This window comes from Balaenoptera acutorostrata, chromosome 7, assembly GCF_949987535.1.
Source record: "Balaenoptera acutorostrata chromosome 7, mBalAcu1.1, whole genome shotgun sequence".
Lineage (NCBI taxonomy): Eukaryota > Metazoa > Chordata > Mammalia > Artiodactyla > Balaenopteridae > Balaenoptera > Balaenoptera acutorostrata.
In genome coordinates, this window is record NC_080070.1 from 78,851,060 (window position 1) to 78,873,031 (window position 21,972).

Below are 21,972 nucleotides of genomic sequence, written 5' to 3' on the forward strand. Positions count from 1 at the left end.
TTGCTCCACTTATGTGTTCAATTCAGTATCCAGCCCAGTTCCTTGCACATAGTAAATATGTTTTTGGTGTTGAATTAATGGGATATAAAAGACCTGGGCTAAGCTTATTGTTAATATTTCTCTCTCACTTCTGGTAGAGGCAGCAAGGACGCACTGATTTGCTTGTTGCTGTCGGGTCCTCCCTCCCATGCTCTGTTTCCCATTACCACACAGGGGTGGCATACACATCAGAATGCTTTCCATGCAAGCCTGGCACCTTCAGCGACGAACCAGGTTCATTCATCTGCCAAGTTTGTCCCAGAAACACCTATTCTGAGAAAGGAGCCAAAGAATGCATCAAGTGTGACGAGGACTCCCAGTTTTCAGGTAAAATGAATCTCCAGTTTATACTCTTGGTTCTTTTCTTTCTAAATTTATGTTTGTTGAGAGTAGATAGTCATAAGCCAGAAATCACACATACGATGTGATGGAAACAGTGGGCCAGAAACCAAAGTGCTGAATGGAATCCATACTGAGTGGGTAAAATGGGACATCTAATTACCCCTTTCTGCAGGACTTTTCTCCTTGTCTGCAATGTTTTCTATTCCACAACCCCCCCTCCCAAGGTAACTGTTCTGGATATGTTTATACTTGTCTAAAAAGGTTCATATTGTACTTTTAGATGATTCCTTGGCATGGAGATGTACTTAGAAACTTTTAATTTGTTCCACATTTACAACATTCTGTGATAATGGAGGAAATCTAATGTCTTCTTGGAAAAACTATGATATGCTCCTTGTGTATCATGGAAACATTTATTGCTCTAGGGAAAATAAAAATGCAGGCCTTTATTTTCTTTAGGCCTAGCTAGTTCTGCCTAAATTCCTCTGGTGCAGTTATTTTTACTTTTCACTTGTCTACTTTTTGTTTGTTTGTTTGTTTTCATGTCTGCCTTTTCTTAGAGTCACAGCATAAATGACTCATTTCTGAAATTCGTTTTCATGTTGCAGAAGAAGGATCCAGCGAGTGTAAGGAACGTCCTCCCTGTACCACAAAAGACTATTTCCAGATCCACACTCCATGTGATGAGGAAGGAAAGGTACAGGCCGTGTTCAGTCAGCTCCATCCCACATTTATCCACCCTTTTCCCAATTTGAGAAGACTCGAATTTGTTCATGAGTGAGTTAAATGAGTAGATTTATAGTACGTGAGTGTAAGTAGCACGAAGGAAATTTAAGATTTTAGACTCTGAAGCCCACCTTCCCAGCTTTGATTTTCGTATCTACTGCTTTTTAGTGCTGTGGGCAAGTTATTTGCTCTAAGTCTCAGTTTTTTCATCTGTAAAATGGGAATAATGTCAGTACCTACTTCTTAAGGCTGCCATGAGAATACATGAAATACTCAATTTAAGGTTCGTAGCATAGTGCCTGGCACATAGTGAGTGCCCAATCAATTACTGCTATTTTTAACCGGTACATTTTTGTCAGAAATAATATCAGGAGAAGCACAGCCTTAAAGTGTGTTCTGTGACTCACAGGATGGAAATACTGTGTAACTTCTCTTTAATTATTTGGTTACTCAGTAGGTTTGGTCAATAAAAGCCATGCAGCCATAGGCTGATTCAGTTATGGCAGATTGCTGTGCAATTGCATTTAGAAAATGCAAAGTAATTACCATATAAATGGCACTTAGCCAGAGGAATAATGCACACATGAACTCTGCAGTTGACCTGCCATTGTCTTAATTAAAAAGTTAGGGACTTCCCTGGTGGTCCAGTGGTAAAGGATCTGCCTAACAGTGCAGGGGACGTGGAACTAAGATCCCGCATGCTGCGGGGCAACTAAGCCCGTGCGTCACAACTACTGAGCTTGGGCACCCTGACTAGAGAGCCCGCGTGCCGCAAACTACAGAGCCCGTGCGCCACAACTAGAGAGAGAAAAACCTGCAGCCACAACTAGAGAGAAGCTCGCGTGCCACAATGAAAGATCCCGTGTGCCTCAACGAAGATCCCGCGTGCTGCCACTAAGACCCGATGCAGCCAAAAATAAATAAAATAAATAAATCTTAAAAAAAAATAAAAAGTTAGCCATACCAGCCTATGTCAGTAGGAGAAACTGAGATTAAGGTGGCTGTTTTGCAGCATTCTTTGTGTGTTTTTTGCATCTTTGAAATAATGACGTTTAATTTCTTGACCTAGTTTGGAACATATACAGAGATGTCAGTATTACTTTCTTTTCTTAATTTGGTATCCTTAGGTTCTAATCTGTAATTTTTATATTTATATAATTGTTAATCTTACCCTTAGTCCTTAGGGTTTTTAAAAAAAGAATTTACTTTTGAATACTTAAGACCAAGTATATTCTTGTGTTTACAGTACAGCAAGTACTTACTAACTCAGAATAAATCAAAGGAAGGCCAGTTTAAATTAGTGGAAAATTTCAATGATTAGAAGTACATCTATTACTTTTAATAAGAACAGTAACTCTAACAGCTTTTAAGTGACAAGGAGTTATGAAGTAAGATCTTGAATGCCCTACTATAATGGCCAAGTGAGGCCTATTTCTATTTGGAAAATATATGTAGAGAGCCATTATGGTGGGTTGAAAGTAACCTGGAATAATGTTTCTTTAACTAGACTTTTCTTAGCTAAACTTTCCTTATTAATGAGTAAGGCAAATTAAATTTAGTTTATTTTATGTAATAGTCATTAATTTAGTATTACTGAAGCTTAAATGAATGAGATCCAGTGTGCAAATAGATCTTGTTTTTGCTATAATGAAAGTATTCAAAAGTCATATTTTTATTATGTCAGTGAGTAATTTTTATTATGTCAGTGAATAGAGTGACAAAATCTAGTTGACCTGGGCTTAAGGAAGTAAAGCCATATATTAAAATATATTAAATGTAGAATGCACAGAATACACATGCACACACACATGTGTATGCACATGTGTACACCCACAGGCGTATTGTGTACACACATACACACAAATTATGCTCTTTCTGTTGTGTCTGGGTAAACTCTGAACTTGTTATAGAACAAAACAGTGTACCAGCACACCATAAACTCAGACATTCTTTTTTTTTTTTTTTTTTAATTGGAGTAGAGTTGATTTACAATGCTGTGTTAGTTTCTGCTGTACAGCAAAGTGAATCAGTTATACATATACATATATCCACTCTTTTTTTAGATTCTTTTCCCATATGGGTCATTACAGAGTATTGAGTAGAATTTCCTGTGCTGTACAGTAGGTCCTTATTAATTATCTATTTTATATCAGTGATTCTTTAAAAACTGCTTTAAGACTTAATTCAAGAGAAATGTTTCTAGCTTCAGAAGTGAACAAAATGCAATGGGAACTTAATTAGATAATAGATATAGTGAAGAAGTGTGAATAACACATGTGAATTTGAATTTTTTTCTATTTTTGTTTGTTTCAACATTTTCATTTGTTGTGGTTTCATCTTTTTAAGAGGTATGTTATTCTTGCTTGGAGTAGCCTGGTGATTTCCCGGTGGCTTAGTGATGTTTCCCAGGTTGTTCAACGACTGTGTTTTGGCTCTTTTTGTCCTGTCATACTCTTTTTGATCTTATTTTCCCCGTGCTTGGAGAGGATCATCAAGGGAAATGGCTCTTGAGGTATACAGACTTTGAACATTATAATTTATATGACACAGGAACGTTCAAGTTTTTGAAGCTTCATTATTTGATTGCTTCCTGCCTCTAGGAGACATTTTTAAGGAAAATTTAAATTGGTAACTGGAACCATTCTAATCCTGATTAAGAGACTTTTGTTTACATCATGAAAAATGTGGAATGCCTACTCATTCACGCATTTATTCAGTGAGTCTTTACGGAGCATTGGTTGTGTACAGAGTTGCTGAGTGATGAGAGCAGGGCCATGTAAGGATAGGGAGAAGAAGAAGACACACGTCTCCGTAGATGGTAGAGCAGTGGTTGTCCAGTTTCAGTGAGCATCAGACTCACCTGGAGGTTCCTGTCTCAGATTTCCTGTTTAGATCTGGGGCAGGGCCTGAGAATGTACATTTCTAAGAAGTTCCCAGGTAATTCTGATTCTGCGGGTCCAAGATCTCAGCAATTTGAGAACTACTGGTCTAGACTTTAGAGGAAGAGGTAGTCTGTCAAAGCAAATGAATTATTATTTCCAGTTATTATTAGTGCTACAACAGGGAAGTCTGAGTTATTTTGGGCTCTGATCAAATCAGGGAAGGCTTCAGAGCTGTGTAAAACCTGGGCAAGGGCATGGGAGGAGAGCATTTCTGCAGGAGGGAGCAGGATGGTGAAGACCTGACGTGGGAGGGAGCCTGAGTGTGGCCAGAATGTGAGGGTATGAGTAGGGAGTTGCCCTGGATGCCACAGGCTAGTGCTAGAGTAGGCATGCTTTCATAGTAGTGAGTTAGCTTGAAAATTTTACATATATTTTGTTTTCTAAAGGTTGCATAGAGCCCACTTTTTACCTGTGTTGCATGAGGTACCCCCATATGGTTACATACAAGCACATACACAGATTCAGTGCTTGAGATTTGAGCCCAAAAGAATGTTGACCCATGATAATGGGCAAGTATTCTTCCAGCGAGGGCATCTTTTAATATTAACAAGGTATTTGATGGAGCTTCTCCCTGTGGATGATCTCCGTATGGATAAGATCTCTCTATAGGTAAGACAGAGAACTGTGGACCCAGTGATATGGTTAAGTTGGATATATGGCTAACCCAGGAACTATATGTAAAATGTTTGATTTTATAATTGGATGGCAGCTAGGAGAAGAGTTGATCTGGACTAGGAGTGTAGTTGTTATATATTTGCCATAGGAAGATAAATTTAACGAAGTATTTCTACATACCCTAACTCGTACCAAGAAGCATATGAATTCAGATAACTTATTTTCATCATATTATTGAAAAATCCTTAACTTGCATGAAGACATTAGGGTTAAGTATATCAAATAGTAAATTTATAAAGCTGGGTCAGGACGATCTCTGTGCTTGAAAAAGGAGCTCAAATTAGTAAAATCAAAATTTATTTGTGTCAAAGAAAGTCTCAGATATGAAAGTATTTAAAAAAGAGAAAACATTAACTTGCCAAAAAGATTTATAAGAGAATCCAGGCTTTAGAAGACCCGGCTCAGAAAATTAGAAAATACAGTGGATATTTAAAGGGGAAAAACCTTCCAAGAATACAAAAATTGAGAATTGGGTTTTCATTTAAGCTGTTTTTTAAAAAAATTTTTTATTTTATATTGGAATATAGTTGATTTAAAATTTTGTGTTAGTTTTAGGTATACAGAAAACTGATTCAGTTATACATATACATGTCTCAATTCTTTTTCAAATTCTTTTCCCATTTAGGTTATTATAGAATATTGAGTAGAGTTCCCTGTTCTACAGAGTAAGGCCTTGTTGGTTATCTATTTTACATATAGTACTCTGTGTATGTTAATCCCAAACTCCCAATTTATCCCTACCACTTTTCCCCTTTGGTAACCATAAGTTGGTTTTCTGCATTTGTGACTCTATTTCTGTTTTGTAAATAGGTTCATTTTTACCATTTATTAAGATTCCACATATAAGTGATATCATGATATTTGGCTTTCTCTATCTGACTTACTTCACTTAGTATGATCATCTCCAGGTGCATTCATGTTGCTGCAAATGTCATTATTTCATTTGTTTTCATGGTGGAGTAACATTCCCTTCTGTATCTGTACCACATCTTCTTTATCCATCCGTCCATGGACATTTTGGTTGCTTGCAGGTCCCGGCTGTTGTACCTAGTGCTGCAGTGAAAGTTGGAGTGCATGTGTGTTTTCGAATTATGGCTTTCACCAGAGAGACGCGCAGGAGTGAGATGGCCAGATCATAGGGTAGCTCTATTTTTAGTTTCTTAAGGAAGCTCCGTAGTGTTCTCCATAGTGGCTGTACCAATTTACAGTCTCACCAACAGCGTGGGAGGGTTCCCTTTTCTCCACATCCCTCCAGCAATTTTTGTTCGTAGACTTTTTAATGATGGCCATTCTGATTGGTGCCAAGTAATACCTCCTTGTTGTTTTGATTTGCATTTCTCTACTATTAAGCGACGCTGAGCATCTTTCCATGTGTTTTCTTTCTTTCTTTCTTTTTTTTTTTTTTTGAATCAGTGTGGGAAATTTACCTTTTGAAGTTGGCTTCTTGAAAGTCTGCCCTTTTACGAGTTCTCTTTCGAGTACTACCCCAGGACGTTTGTTGAAGGCAGGTATCATTTAGAGCTCCGCAGGCCTTGTGAATGTCAAGTGCCCATAAGCACCGGTTTTAAAGTTGTAGTTACGGGAAACGGCCACAAGGTAGCAGCATTTCTTCATGCCAAACTCGGGTTACTGGGGTAACCAGAGGCTTGGTGAAAGTCCTGTTCCAGGGTTGTAAAGGAGAGTGGAGCGTGGTAGAGCAGACACCCAAGGGCTTGTGTTTCTTTACATCTTCCCCCTTCCACTACAACCCCCCGGACCAATCCCAACCCCTGCAAAAAATGTGCAGAGTTTGCTTTCATCCATGGGGGGCAGCTACTCTAAGGAAGGAGGCTGGAGGTGGGCACCTCAGCATCAGGAGACGTGGGGACCAGGTGACTTTTCAGTGCTCTTGCAGCCAGACAGTCCACAGATTTTTGGTTGCACCAGGCTTGGCATAGCTGTAGGCAGGTCCGCCTGGATCTGGAGATTGTGGTCCCATCCAGAGGGGACCAGGCGCTACAGGTCCAAGGGGAGCTCCTTTGCTAGCACATCCTTCCCAGCTCCCTCAGCCCCATGAGAGTCCAGCCTTCGGAGCCAAGGCTCCTGAGGCTCCAGGGCTGTGAACCAGCCCGGATTTCCAAGGCCTGAGGGGAATATAATAGGCATTCCTTTTTTTTTTTTTTTTTTCTTAATTTTTAGATCATATTGGAGTATAGTTGATTTACTATGTTCTGTTAGTTTCTCCTGTACAGCAAAGTGAATCAGTTATACATATACATTTATCTATCTTTTTCAGATTCTTTTCCCATATAGGTTATTACAGAATATTGTGTAGAGTTCCCTGTGCTATACAGTCTGTCCTTGTTGATTATCCATTTTATATATACAGTAGTGTGTGTATGTTAGTCTCAAAGTCCTAGCAATTCTCTTATTCATCATATCAACAGAGCTTGTCTCATATCTGCCTGTAAAAGTCAGGGGGTTAAGGTAGCTTTGTAAAGGAGTCAGCAACTTACAGAAAAGCTTAAGGTTTTATTTATCTTGGGTACCAAAAGTAGACAGAGTAACTTTTTTTGGTCTGTTTTATCTCAGGGTAAAAAGTGGTCCCTCCTACCCTTACCACTCTTGGATGTGATACATGTTTCCTTTTAATGGTGGCAAAGCAAGGTGTCAGTTTTACTTCTCTACGTGGGGATGATTAGAAAATTTAATGAATTTTAAAAATACTTTTCAGAATTGGAGTGAGGGAAGGCAGGGCAGGAGTCTCTTGACTCATGTGACTGGGAAATCATTGCAGAGCAAAGAGTTTTATCAAGACTTTCTCTTGCTCTTCTCGCTGATATTCTGAGCTCAGTTTGATTTCCTTCTCAGGTAGGTTCTTTGCTCTGGTGCCAGATACCCCCTGACATCTCTACCCAAACCACTGTCACCCTCACAGCGTTTTATAGGAGGGCTGACCGAAGTTTCCGAAAAGACTCTGGCCCTGCTTGCATCACGAGCCCATATCAGACCAGCCATTCTGTCCAGTAGCGTGAGCTACTCTGGTTAGACAGCTTAGTTCACCTTCTAATCCCTATGGCTGGAGAGGCCAGACCATATAACTCCCAGTTCCTTTCAGCATCACACAAGTCAGTTCCTAAAGAGAAATAGATGGTGTCTGTTACCACAGTAAAACGAGAGTGATCCTGTACAGGTTCCGAGAACACATCCACTCTTTTTTTTTTTTTTTTTTAATTTATTTATTTATTTATTATTTATTTATTATTTTTATTTTTGGCTGTGTTGGGTCTTCGTTTCTGTGCGAGGGCTTTCTCCAGTTGCGGCAAGTGGGGGCCACTCTTCATCGTGGTGCGCGGGCCTCTCACTATCGCGGCCTCTCTTGTTGCGGAGCACAGGCTCCAGACGCGCAGGCTCAGTAGTTGTGGCTCACGGGCCCAGTTGCTCCGCAGCATGTGGGATCTTCCCAGACCAGGGCTCGAACCCGTGTCCCCTGCATTGGCAGGCAGATTCTCAACCACTGCGCCACCAGGGAAGCCCAACACATCCACTCTTAAATAAGGTAGCTCTGGCAAGATTGTCTTGAAATACTGGGAATTCCCACATAATTTTGTACATACCTCTCGATACTTACATGGTGATCATAGTTTGCTAGTGTTTTGGTATGAGATCACTTTATTGCAAATACTTGTAAAGATGACTGTTTCCTTCACCGGAGTCTCTGCTTCCTGTAGACAAAAACGTGTTCTTAATCATTAAAAAAAAATCTCTAGTCCTAGTAGAGTACCTGGAATGCAGAAGGTAGTGAAACATCTTTTGAATAAATTAGTGAATGAGAGAATTGATGAGTGAATGTATGATTAACACGTTTAGAGTGTTGTGTTCTGTCCTTCGTAGAGGCTTGGGGAAATTTTCACAAAATGGGACGAATCTAGAGAAAAGAGACCAGGATATTAAACTATTTCATATGAAGTATGGTTGAAGTTTCTGGGAATATTTTTTCAGCTTGGAAGAAAGACACCATCGGATGGAGAAATCATGATCATCTTGCTGGTGTTCCTAGTGGTCCCAAAGAGATCTGATCTCTTTCCTTTGAATAACCATGACATTTCATGTTTCTCTTGGAAATGATGAGGATGACAATAATAATAGTAATAGTAGTGATAGTATTAATAGCAGAAGCAGCTGTCCTTTACACATTTATCTGCATGCTTGCTCTTTGTGTGTGTGTGTGTATATTCACACATTGCCGCCAGTTCTTTTTTGCAACAGCTATGTAATTAGACATTAGTATACCCAGTTTGCAAACAAGGAAGCTGAGGCTTGATGAGGTTAAGTAGCTTCCCTAAGGTCATAGCTACTCATAGCTATGTCTTAAGGCTGGAATTCTAACCCAACTCTGTTTCCAAATCTGATGCTTTTGTATGCTCTTCGTATATTTTTCTTTTTATATTATAGCAGTTTGTGAATCTGTCTTATTAAACTGTAACCTCCTTCAGAGCAAACAATTTGTCTTATTAATATTTAAATTTCCTATAATGCTTTCTTCTACATGTAGTAGATACTTAATAAGAATTTCCCAAATAGTTTAAGCATTTGAAGGGAAGTCTTAGAAAAAAAAGAAATAGACCTTTCTGTGTTATCCCATAAAGCAAAATTTGGTTTATCAGGCAAACTTAAAGAAGATAAATATCAGTTGTATGTAATGATGTTCTGACAACCAGAGTTGCCCAGTTCTGGAACGGCATGTTTTGTTAAATTGGAAACTTCCTGGCAAAGCTAGAGAGTGCCTGGTAAGGAAGGTTGTTTTAGAAGGAAGCCTTCTTGAGAGGAGACAGCCGACCGTGGAACTTCTTCATCTCTGAGTCTAGGAAATTGTTGGATCATAAAGGGTTTGCTAGTGTTTTTGTATCAGATTATGTAGTACTTTCTTTGCCCTTTAATTAACTTCAGTATTACAAATTATTCCAAGTGCTCAATGTCTGTAACACAGTCCTTCTGAGTTATAAAGCAGAAGTAAGATGGAGGGGACATTAAAAAAATAAGGTATAAAGGGATATGGGTTTTAGATCAGCCTTTCTTCCTATATGATTTAAGCAAGTGGAATGTACTTGGAGCCTGTGTTTCTTAATTAGGATGATAGGAAACAACATGGCATTTCTCAGTGACTAGGGATTTCTGAATTTATTTTATTCTATAAATTTATTTATTTGTTTATTTTTGGCTGTGTTGCATCTTCATTGCTGCAAGCAGGCTTTCTCTAGTTGCGGCGAGCAGGGGCTACTCTTTGTTGCAGTGCGCGGGCTTCTCATTGTGGTGGCTTCTCTTGTTGCGGAGCATGGGTTCTAGAACGCAGGCTCAGTAGTCGTGGCACACGGGCTCAGTAGTTGTGGCGCACAGGCTTAGTTGCTCCACAGCATGTGGGATCTTCCTGGACCAGGGCTCGAACCCGTGTCCCCCGCATTGGCAGGTGGATTCTTAACCACTGTGCCACCAAGGAAGCCCCGGGATTTCTGAATTTAAAATAAAAATTTCATGACAGTCTTCTTTAAAAGATTTTCTTAAAAGAAAGGTTTATTGAGATTTAATTCTCATACCATACAACTCATCCACTCCCAGTGTCAATTTAGTGTTTTATATTATATTTAATTTTAGAACAGTTTCTTGCCTAAAGCCCCAGCTAGAACCTCCGGTGCAGTGTGTTTTTGTTTTTGTTTTTGTTTTTTTCCCAGTACAATGTTAAATCCCCATGGTGTCTTCCACATAATGGAAGAAGAGGATCCAGACATTTAAGCATTTAGAAAAGGGACAGGGAGGAAACCACAGGGGAAAACAGCAAACAGCAGAGGCTTCATAGAAAAGGAATCCAAGTGAATGCTGCTACGTAGAAGGGTGGGCTGAGGACGTGCTTAGCACAGATGTGATGTTGAGCCTGGCTTTGAAGGAGGGGTCAGACACAACTTGGCAGAATGGGGTGGTAGTAACAAGAGAGACAAAGGATGAGTGCCCGGTGATTTGCAGCTGGAGAGGATTGAGGTTTGGGAGAGGCAGAGAGACAAGTGAAAGCCTGCCTGACTGGGAATATCTGAGTTAGAACATCATGATGCACAGGGCTGTTAGGTTGGAGTGACAATCAGTAAACCCTTTGAAACAACGTGTAATTTAGCTCAGATGAGCTCAGCCAGTCTACAAAGCCTTAGTGCGTTTGTGCAGCGACTTTCGAAGGAAGAAAGCTGGCAACCACGGACAAACCCAGTCTCAAAATTTGTCTAAGCTTCAGTCTTCCCAGTTTTGAATTTTATTTTTATGTGAAAACCAGCTTCCAATTGATACCCCCAATGCATTTCTTTAAAACATATTTTACTCATGCTTATATATTTTAAATATACCTGGAGACTGTAGCTCTTCTGTAATCTTAATGGCAGTCCGCTCAGTTTTGCTCTATTAGGGTTTTGGTTTCATAAAGCATTTCATAATTTTTTCTCAACTTGCCAAAGAATGACTTGATTGTTGGTTTTTCACCTGCGCTGTGAGCCATCTGGTGCTAAAGATCATTAATATTAATTGTTATCTTTCCCCAGTCAGCCAGACTTGAAAGCATCTGCCCCATTAGAAAGAGAGGCACAGAATCAATCTGCCATGTGAAGCAAGAGGCTCTGCAAAGAAAACTTTCACTGCAGAGCATTTGAAATTTGACTTTTCAACGTTTAAATGTTTTAAGGTGGTGCATATTTTCTAATTTTTAAACATGTACTGTGCTTGGATTGAAAATCATGTGGTTAGCCAATCTGTCAAAAATGTATTTGCATACTTTATTATTTTTACCCTCACTGAGAGTATTTTTACTCTCCCTGGCTAGTGCTCCTTTACCATTTACTAGCTGCGTATGACTTCTGGGCAGGTATAAGAGGTCTCATCCGAAGTTTCCTCATTTATAAACTCGTGCATAATGTACCTGAGCTCCTGAAGTGGTGGGGAAGATGGCGTGGTGCTCCCAGGATGAGCCATTGGTGCCCAGCCTCAGCACCACACCCACTCCCACGGGGGAGCCAACTTCTCCCAGCAATGCAGTAGCTCACACAGAACTCATTGCGATTTTAATTAACATCCAAATAGATCAACACGTTTGTGAATTGCCTAGCCTTGGAAATTTGTTTTCTACGCTCGTGAAGCCAGAACTTAAAAACGACAATCCCCCAAATGTAATGAGGTTTCATTTGCTTACGTTCTCTGAGTTTTACATTGCATTTCTCAGAGGAATTGAGAGCCCCTGTTGGATACAGGATCTATTTACTTTTTTCAGCTGTTTAGGAAACTCCAGCAGGAATAGCCGTCCTTTGGCAGATGGCGAGCGAGGCAGATGGGGGAAGTGGCTGGTTAAGCTGTATCATGATGTAGGCCATAAATGCAGAGAGAGAGAGTTGTAAAAAGAAAAAAAGTGTTGTTTATACTTCTGTTGAGACTTCTACTTTTTAAACTGTGTTCTTAAGCAACCTTCATCAGATAAGGTAACCTATTCTTCCATAAGGGAATATTTGAGAATGAAATCGAGTGGCCGTTAAGGGCTCACTATAGATGACTTCTTATTAACTGGAAATACCTATAGAGAATTGCCTTTAATTTGGGGTCTCCTGCTTCAATATTAGACTTATCATTGCAGAAGCTGTTGTAAAGGAGAAACAGTACTTTCAGCCGACCATATGTCTAACGAGGGAACTCTTAGTCTCTTTTTAAAAACGATATTAAGTTATGAAAGAGTTGATTTTTCTCTTTGCATTTAGAATGCCTTTTATGTTTTTCACCGTGCATATAAATTTTGTTTTGAAATGGCTGACCCACTTAATGTTTCTGGTTCCAAAAGACAATGATTTTATAATCACAGTTTTCTGGGTTTGGCTGAGTTGTAGCTACTTAGTTGTATCTTGTTTTGTTTTTGGTGGTGTGCATGTGTGAGAGAGAGGAAAAGTTGAAAAGACTACCCTCCATGAAGATAGAGGTGATCTTAATCCTGTTGTTTGGAGCACAGGTGACAGGGCCTAGAAGCCTCAGGAGGAAATATTTTAGCTACAGCTCTTGCAGTCCAACATCAGGATATTGGAAAAGACTCAGAGAGCATCTACCAGTGTTTATGAAATAACGGGATTGCAATGTGAAGCTAGAGATATTCTTTTTAAAAAAAACCGTTTTGTTTTGTGACCACTGTGTGCAAAGCATGGTGATGTGTGTTGTGGGTAGAGGAAAGGAAGAGAGAGTAGTGGGGGTCTCAGCGTGAGAAAGGGAGTCTGCATAGAAACTTAGGGCAGTTAGGGAATAAAGTGAACAGTGGCTAGAAGAGTCAGGGCTGCAAGCATGTTCTGTATATTTTAGAGAGGAATTTCATGATGAGGCCATACTGTGTATGACGTAAGGCCTCCTGCAGCTTAGTGTAAAAACATTTGGAGGTAATGGTCATTTCCCCACCAAAGTGTTTTATTCTTTTTGTCTCATTTTGTTCCTAAAGTTTTAGATTCTCTTCAGCTGGCCCTTCTATTCTATCACTGTTTGGACTTTACCTAGTCTTTACCGTGTCAATTCAACATGTTTGTTATTGGAAGTTTAAAGCAAATAAAGCATGTTATATGACTTGCAAGCCTTTTTTTTTTTTTCCCTCTCTCTCTAGACACAGATAATGTACAAGTGGATAGAGCCCAAAATCTGCCGGGAGGATCTCACAGATGCTATTAGGTTGCCCCCTTCTGGAGAGAAGAAGGATTGTCCACCTTGCAACCCTGGATTTTATAACAATGGATCTTCTTCTTGCCATCCCTGCCCTCCTGGAACATTTTCGGATGGAACAAAGGGTATGTGATATCAATTGGTTCAAGAGTTGGACCTTGAGTAAAATAAACTTGTTGGACCACATTGACATTGTCCTGAATTGTTTTTACGGAAAATTTTTTAAAACACATAATTTTCTTATCTCACAGACTGAAGAAGAGTTAAGAAATATAAGGGAATTGTGAGACTGCAGTAGCTTATTCAACATAGCATAAGGATAGTTTTTAATGGCATTTTGTGTAACACACAACCTCTTAATGGGATGATGCTTTGGATATTTATAAGAAAATTCCACCAATTTAAGTGATTATGGATAAGCGCTCCTTTTCCAGTGTGTGTGCACACATATATTGATGCAAGCATAAAATACTTCTATTTCAACTGGAATAAGCACATTTTATGCTATAATAATAGCAAAAATTGATTATTTTGATCAGATAGCAATTAAAATAGTTCCTAAGTAGATTGTTTCAAAGTGTACATTTGGGAAAAATTTAGTACTTACCAAACAGAATTTGTTTTAGTTTTACTAGATAAAGATTACAATGCATTTTTGTGGCAGGTATCTTACTTGAATATAGCTGTGCTGTATACTTAATATCCAGAGCCTCTGAGAGCATAACAAGGACTCGAGAGTTGAATTGACTTGGGTTCAAATCCACTTGCTGCAGGCTCCCAGTAGTGATTTAGCCACTAATTTGAATTCAATTTTCTCATTTGTAAAATTGCGGACAATAATATCTAGCTCGTCATCACTGAGCAGGTTATATAAAAACGTCTCCTCCAGTACTTTGGTACCAGGAAATGCTTGCTCAATGAACATTTTCTCTCTCTCCCCTTCTTTTACTGATGTGGTAATGCCAAGTGTCTTGGCTAAATAGAAAAATGATTGTAAGAGACCCTTTTATTTAGTGTCATAGATGTTAATTTAAATTAGGTTTATTTATAAATCTAACTCTTTCCACACCCCCTCAGCTCCCATCGTCACTTTTAAGTATAGCCAATATTTTGAATTTCAAGTAATCAGTCCATAATTAAATGGTGTAATAGTCTGTTAAGTTTAGTAACTAATAGGAAAGGTGGAATATTTCCTTATTTATGAGGTGGAGGAAGCTGATTCTAAGATCACATGTAAGTGAACTTATTTCAGAATTACCCTTCTTATGGAAGATATTTTCAGTATTAGCAGTTATTCCCAGAAATGCAAGGACAAATTATCTTAAAAGATTTTGTGTTCTTTTTCTTTTTCATGTTAATCAAGTATATATGTGTATACTTTATCCAGAATTATTTTTCTTTCCAGATTGGTCTTGAAAAAGTTGTTAATTCTTAAGGGAATTGGTGGTTTACTATCTCTCCTTTCCACTTGCCTCTCTGCTAGTTAAAGTTCAGTAGTGCTTGGAACAGAGGAAGAGGAAATTATCCAGATGTGATTTAATTGTAATTCTCTGCCCCATTTGTCTCCTGTAGAATGTAGACCATGTCCAGCAGGAACAGAGCCTGCACTTGGGTTTGAATATAAATGGTGGAATGTCCTTCCTGGCAACATGAAAACCTCCTGCTTCAATGTCGGGAATTCAAAGTGTGACGGAATGAATGGTGAGTTCAGAATCAGCCTTCTCAATGTATTTTGGTGGTAGAGACTCTTGGACTCACCTGTGTAAAAACACACTAAGTATGGCTATGAGGAACTTCAATCTTATCATTTGGCTACTTGCCTGTCTTCCCAGACCTCCCATAAAAATAGTAAATATGGTGTCATAGCCACATGACTGCCCTCTAAGAATATAAACTGTTTTGCATTTTTTTGGAGTCAGTTTTGAAGTAGATGTTGATGATCACCATTTATGGTTGTTATAAGTACCAGAATAGATCACCAAGGGAGGCAGTGAAATTTGTGTTGTTCGCCACTTGGAAGAGTCATAGTGTATGTATAACACCGTATGAAAGCATTTCTGCCTGGATTGGTTTTCTGGCTCAGCACTGAGCCATGAGGAGGGGTTACATCATCTCTAACTCCCCTTGCCTATGAAGTCTATGATCGTGTTTACAAATGTATATGAGCCCCACTTACTGAAAACTTGGAAATGTGGCAGAGTTCTATAGGACGGTTGCTGAATTTTATTTGTTCTTAAATTTTAAGTGCATGGTGAGCCTACCACTTAGTTATTCTGCAATATTTGTTGGTCAAATGAATGACAATATCTATGTATGTGTTTTTAAGCTTGACACTAGAAATAGGTGTTATAGATACTATGGTTTTACACTAAAATGTGCCCTTTACTTTTATAAGCTCATTGGCATTTTTTTTATCAGTTCACTTTTTCTCAATACTGTATTTGTAATCATTGTAAAAAAAAAAAAAAGCTTTCTAATCACATCTGTTTTAAATCAGCACCTATCCGAAATAAACAGGCTTGGGATGTAGGAAGTGAGATGTACACATGAGTACTCAGGTTGACAAATCGTAGGTCCTTGAATAATTTTGGTTAAACAGATGCGTGAAAAAAAGCCTTTGTATATAATGAACATTATGGAATAGTACTCTTTATCAACTAGTAATCCTGCTTCTGGGAATTTATCCTAAGGGAGAAGAAAAAAATAACACAGTAGTAATTACCCGAATATAAGGGTTTATGTTCCAAAAAGATCCTACGGTTGCACTCTAAGTTGAGGAAGTTTCAGACATAGGAAAAATAAGAATGGGAATGTATTGAAAGCATTGATACATTTGTGTGTGTGTGTGCATGTGTGTGTATTCACTTACTAGTGAAGATTATCTGAAACTTTTACTTAGTCTTTTAAAGAAGTTACTCTTAGTCTAATTCTCATGACAATATTTGATTTAGCCACTTGCTTACTCATTCACTAGAGGCTGTAATTTAAATTTTTTCTGATTTTCAAAAATGTTCAATTATTAATTTAAAAAGTATACATCTCTGCAATATTTAGTATGTGATATTGAAAGAGCAGACAGTAATGTGAAAAATACAGAGGTAAAAGGTGATGTATATTTTTGTGACTGGTGGTTCAGTAACCAACCTTGGGAAAAGCAGTGCTCAAAATATTGGGGGTCAAAGCGAGAGGCCCAGGGCAGCCTGTCTCATAAAGTCGTTACTCCATCATGGAATTAAAGTAGATGTGCTTTGACCAACTTGACTGTGTGACTTGCAGTACTTTGAGGTTCTTTTGTATTGTCAACCTGAATTTACCACAGTTGTGGAACAGGTATGTAGAAGTACATCTTCAGGTACTGGAATTTTGCCCAAGAGGAATTCAGAGTTGTAAACAAATTAGTGTTTATTCATGAAGCTTTCATTGAGCATTACCTATAATAACAAAAATGGAAATAATCTAAATTCCAGCAATATGATAATGTTTACAAAAGTTATGCTGTACTAATTGGATGAAATGTTATGTAATCATTAAAAATGACAGCATATGGAAAACAATTTGGCAGCGTTTCAAGCATTTTGAATGGTCGCATTCTCCAACCCAATAATTCCACTTCTGGGAATTTATACCAAGGAAACAATGTGGTGTAAAGAAAGAAATTATGCACAAATATGTTAATTTTAGTGTTATTTATGAGAGTCAAAAATACGAGAAAACAAAGTTTTCAACAGTGGGGTATGATTAAATAAAATGATGATATAACCATACAACATATTTTTAGCTCTTTAACACTAGACATAGAAAGGATTTTTAATGGGGAAGTATTTTTGATATAATGATTATTAGAAAAGTGAGAAGATAATGCTAAATGAAAAACAGAAAATACAGTAAATTATACAATAAAACCTAAAGTATATTTTTAAGAAAATTATGCACTAGAAAAAGAGTGAAAAGAAACACGCTGAAATGTTCAGTTTATCACTTCTTCTACTCGCTAAAAGGTAAAACAATCCAAATGGCTACATTGAATGTATGGTCAATAGGAGGTAAGTCCTGTAGTATGAGTGATTTAGTAAATTATGGGAATTAATTACATCTGTCTACATGATAAACTATTAATTTAGTCATTTAGCATGTTGGTGAAGACTTTATACATAAAAATGCTTATGCAATAATGTTAATTTATAAAACTATGAAACAAAATGTTATCAACAATAAGATCTCAGTTATGTAAAAACATGTATGCATCAAAAAGATAGTGAAAAGAAACACCTTAGAATGTTAACAGTAGTTTTTTCTGAGTGATGAGTTTATAAATAATTTTAGTTTTCATCTTCAAGTTTTTCTGTAGCTTTCAAAATTTTATAATAAATATGATTTCTAAAACACAAATAAATCTTAAAATAGAAATTGTGGGGCTTCCCTGGTGGCGCAGTGGTTAAGAATCCGCCTGCCAATGCAGGGGACACAGGTTCGAGCCCTGGTCCGGGAAGATCCCACATGCCACAGAGTAAGTAAGCCCGTGCACCACAACTACTGAGCCCACGTGCCACAACTACTGAAGCCCATGCGCCTAGAGCCCGTGCTCCGCAACAAGAGAAGCCACCGCAATGAGAAGCCCGCACACTGTAATGAAGAGTAGCCCCCGTTTGCTGCAACTAGAGAAAAGCCTGCGCGCAGCAACGAAGACCCAATGCAGCCACAAATAAATAACTAAAATAAATAAATTTATTAAAAAAATAGAAATTGTGTATAGAAACATGGAAAATGTGGGATTCCTTCTGAGGGATAAAGCAAAAGACAAAGGTGCTGCAACAATGTATCACAAACTGGGTGGTTTAAAACAACAGAAATTTACTCTCTAACTTTCCAGAGACTAGAAGTTTGAAAGGCGGGTATGGGCAGGGTCCTGTTCCTTCAGAAGCAGAGCCTCTGTAGGAAGACCCTTCCTTGCGTCTCCTAACTTCTAGTAGCTCCAGGCACTCCGTGACTTGTGGCAGTGTAGCCCGTCTCTGCCTCTGTCTTCACGTGAACATCTTTTCCTTGTGTCTCTGTGTCTTTACACGGTGTTCTTCCTGTGTGTCTGTCTAAACCTCTCTCTTCTCATAAGGACACCAGTCATATTGGATTAAGGCTCACCCTAAAGACCTCATCTTAACTTGATTATATCTGCCAAGACTCTATTTCCAAATAAGGTCCATTCATGTGTACTGGGGATTAGAACGTCAGTATATGTTTCTTGGGAGGGGATACAGTAAAACCCGCAGCAACAGGCAATGTTCAAACATGAGAAATATTTGTTTCCTCTTGCAAGGATGTTGGTCCCCTCCAAACCTCCATGCTTCTCATCCACGTACTCCTTTCTTTTCTTTGGCCTTCTCTGCTATTCCATTGCTCCGCATGCCAGCTGAACACTAGGAAATGATGTTAGAGAAACATCCGTAAATCCCCTCTTTCTTGGTGTAGAATTCCTCCACGTGGGAATATCCCTCTCCCTGTGACCCCCACCACAAGTTATCAGTCTCTCTACACTTAACTGCCTCTCACATGACTTACATTGCAGTCAAGGGCCTGGTGTCCCACTGGGTCAGACTGTTTTGTGGCTGTTCTGCTCTTAGCATTAGGAAGTGATAGCTGCTTATCTCTCTTTTCAACCACATGAACCTTTAGAGAGCAAAACAATTGGCATCTCTCTCTTACTCAGGTAGCTTCGTACATAACCGTTTTTCGAACTAGCTTGATTTATGTATATTCAACATATCACCTTTCTATGAACTGCTGATGATAACATTTCGAAAATTGCCACATCACCAGTACAGCACTGATATTAATCTCTTTCCCAGTTTCTCTTTTATACCTGTTAAAGTAGCAGATGTTGACATTTTCTTTTGGAGGTACACGTGTCCATGTTAAGCATTGCCATTAGTTAATAACCTTGCTGGATGGTGTGTGAGGGGTGCATCTCCTGTCCTCATTTCATGGTGGCCATTTCAGCCCATAGCGTGCTGATTGTTTCTCTGCAGAAGACAGACCTCACGTCACCTTTTATGTGCATCTCTATTACCTCCTACTGTTAACAGTTGTTAGCTATGTCTCTCATAGTCTACTGATCCCATAGTGAGGGTGGACCCAGTCTTGTCTTTCTGTCCCTAAAGTAGGTCATGGTTCGTGGCATTCAGTGAAAGCCAGTTCAGTGAGTGCATAAGTGAGTGAATGCAGAACAGGGGTTAAATTAGGGAACAGCAGTACAACAAACTCTAAGAAAGAGCTCCAGACCCCGCATCTTCATTAAGTAATTTGAAGTTTCTATTTCCCATTGGTTACCTGAAGACTAGGATGTTTTCATCTTAGTATATTGAAATGGATAAAGACCGTCTGTTCTAGTTAAAAAAAAAATCATGCCTCATTGAGAAAACTGTTGTTAATTTGACCCTTAAATACCTTTGATGCAAAAATACGCATTACTTGATTCTTCCTGGAGAATCATATGCAACGTTTTCATTGGTATCTAGGAGTCTACCTCTGCATGCAGTTTGCAACTGCAATCTAAAATTGGGAATTCTTTTTTTGTGGCCTTATATTAAAAGATTGTTGGAAATCATTACTGGAATTTTTACTGACAAAGATAACCTTTATCATTTCTAGGTTGGGAGGTGGCTGGAGATCATATCCAGAGTGGGGCTGGAGGTTCCGATAATGATTACCTGATCTTAAACTTGCATATCCCAGGATTTAAGTAAGGAAAACCAATTCTGATTCCCTTCTGTAGGAATCCTCATGCCTGTTTCCCTACAGAAATAGATGAAGTAGGGCTGCCTTTATAAAATATATTAATATTGTGATGTACATAGCAAATAACAAACTGTGTAGGATAATGTAATTATATTTAAGAATATCTATAGAAACTGTAACTGTTAATTGTATATTAGTTAGATGAAGCCAAAGTTTTTAAAAATACTCTATCCAAATATTACAAAAACCGTGACTCTTGGATGCTTAATTCAGAGATCTTAGTCTAAGTCATTTGCAGGAGAATCTTTTGGTTTATTTATTTGCTTTTCTCGCAGTTCTGTCTGTAAAGTAGTATGTTACAAATTGTTTAATCCTTTTAGTCCCCCATGTTGAGTTGCCCAGCAGGAGTCTTTTTCTTGCTGTAGGCTGGGTGGCAGCATTTACACCAGGAGATCTGAGCATATCACCATGGTTGTGTAGACTCCGTGCAGCAGTAGACTGCACGGAGAGGAGAGAAGAGCGTGGCTTTCAGCTTAATGAAAAAAGTGACTTAACTTTTTCCAGATTGTATTCAGAACATGCTGTAAATATTGCAATTTTAATCTTTTAAATAGACCACCGACATCGATGACGGGAGCCATGGGTTCTGAACTGGGAAGAATAACATTTGTATTTGAGACTCTCTGTTCAGCCGACTGTATTCTGTACTTCATGGTGGTAAGTGGAAGAGGGGCTCTCAGAGGTGGATTTCCAGGTTTAGCATTCTCTTTCAAGTGTGACCCTATTTATACAAATTGCGATAAGAATCCCATTTTTCTTCCCATTTTTAGGGTCTTCCAAAAACATTATATCGAGGAACTCATTAAACATTGTGTGGTGAAGTCCACAAAGAAAGTGTATATTCCTTGTGGAGAGAACTGAGTGACGGGGCCTGGGTGACAGACAGAAGCCAGGAAATATTAATCCCGTAGAAAATTCCTTCAAAAAAATATGCCGCCCGCAGAGTGAAAATTCTCCCCGAGTAACCATTCAGCAATTCAAACCATCAGGAGGGAAAAGCATGTATTAATAAGTGAGGGCACAAAACAGTGGAGGTGGAGAGCTTTGGGAAAAATAACACTCTTCTTTGTTAAGTAAATAAATGTAGACAAAGGATTTTACTATGTACATGTCATAATTTTCCCCATTTTTTCCTAGATGTCCTATAAATCTCAACTAATAGCTTGAGAAAAAGTAGTAACACAGGATTTACTTAAGACCCCAGGGAGGTGTTAGAAGGTTGTTGGCTAAGACTTTAATGTTATAATTAAGTGGTGACTTCATAGACATGATTTGTTTTAGTTTTTTTCCAACAATCCTTTAGTAGCTAGTTAACAGTCCATTAACAGTTTCCTCCATGATATACAAGATATATGGAGATTTAAATATTTATTCATGATTACTAATAGCTTAAATGAAGGCAGACTATTTCATTCTGAAAAAAAAAAAAAAAAAGGACTTGGTGGTAGTCAAAGAAGATGAATAATCTTCAACACATCTATATCTATGACACCACAAATAACCAAGAAGTCTTCAGTTCTCTTAGCTCTCCCTCCTTATTTCTTCAGTGTATTAGTTCCTCTTCATACTGAGTGCCATTACTGACAATTCGGACTCGCATTATCTCTCAGCAGTAGTCTCTATCTATTCTTCTCATCCCCATCCTCTCATAAATGCTGTTGTCAAACTTATCTTTATAAACATAAAAACAATAGTAGAAGCAGCCACAACAAATCTACCCCCTCACCCTTAGTGGCTTTTTATTGCCTGTGGCAGTGGTTCTCAAAGT

The 21,972-nt window shown here is 38.5% G+C and overlaps 1 protein-coding gene across 4 annotated transcripts in view; it reads left to right on the top strand.

Moving 5' to 3' along the window:
- ELAPOR2 (endosome-lysosome associated apoptosis and autophagy regulator family member 2) overlaps positions 1–21,972 on the top strand; it is a 289,732-nt gene that overhangs the window by 123,851 nt on the left and 143,909 nt on the right. For all 4 annotated transcript variants that reach the window (XR_009008903.1, XR_009008904.1, XM_007170278.3 and 1 more), the window contains exons 7-12: positions 214–366; positions 990–1,078; positions 13,360–13,540; positions 14,988–15,116; positions 20,058–20,148; positions 20,759–20,861. Coding sequence is in view for 2 of the 4 variants with exons in the window: in XM_007170278.3 (XP_007170340.2) it covers positions 214–366; positions 990–1,078; positions 13,360–13,540; positions 14,988–15,116; positions 20,058–20,148; positions 20,759–20,861 (746 nt within the window). In the remaining 2 variants the exon portion in view is untranslated. The remainder of the gene's footprint in view (positions 1–213; positions 367–989; positions 1,079–13,359; positions 13,541–14,987; positions 15,117–20,057; positions 20,149–20,758; positions 20,862–21,972) is intronic.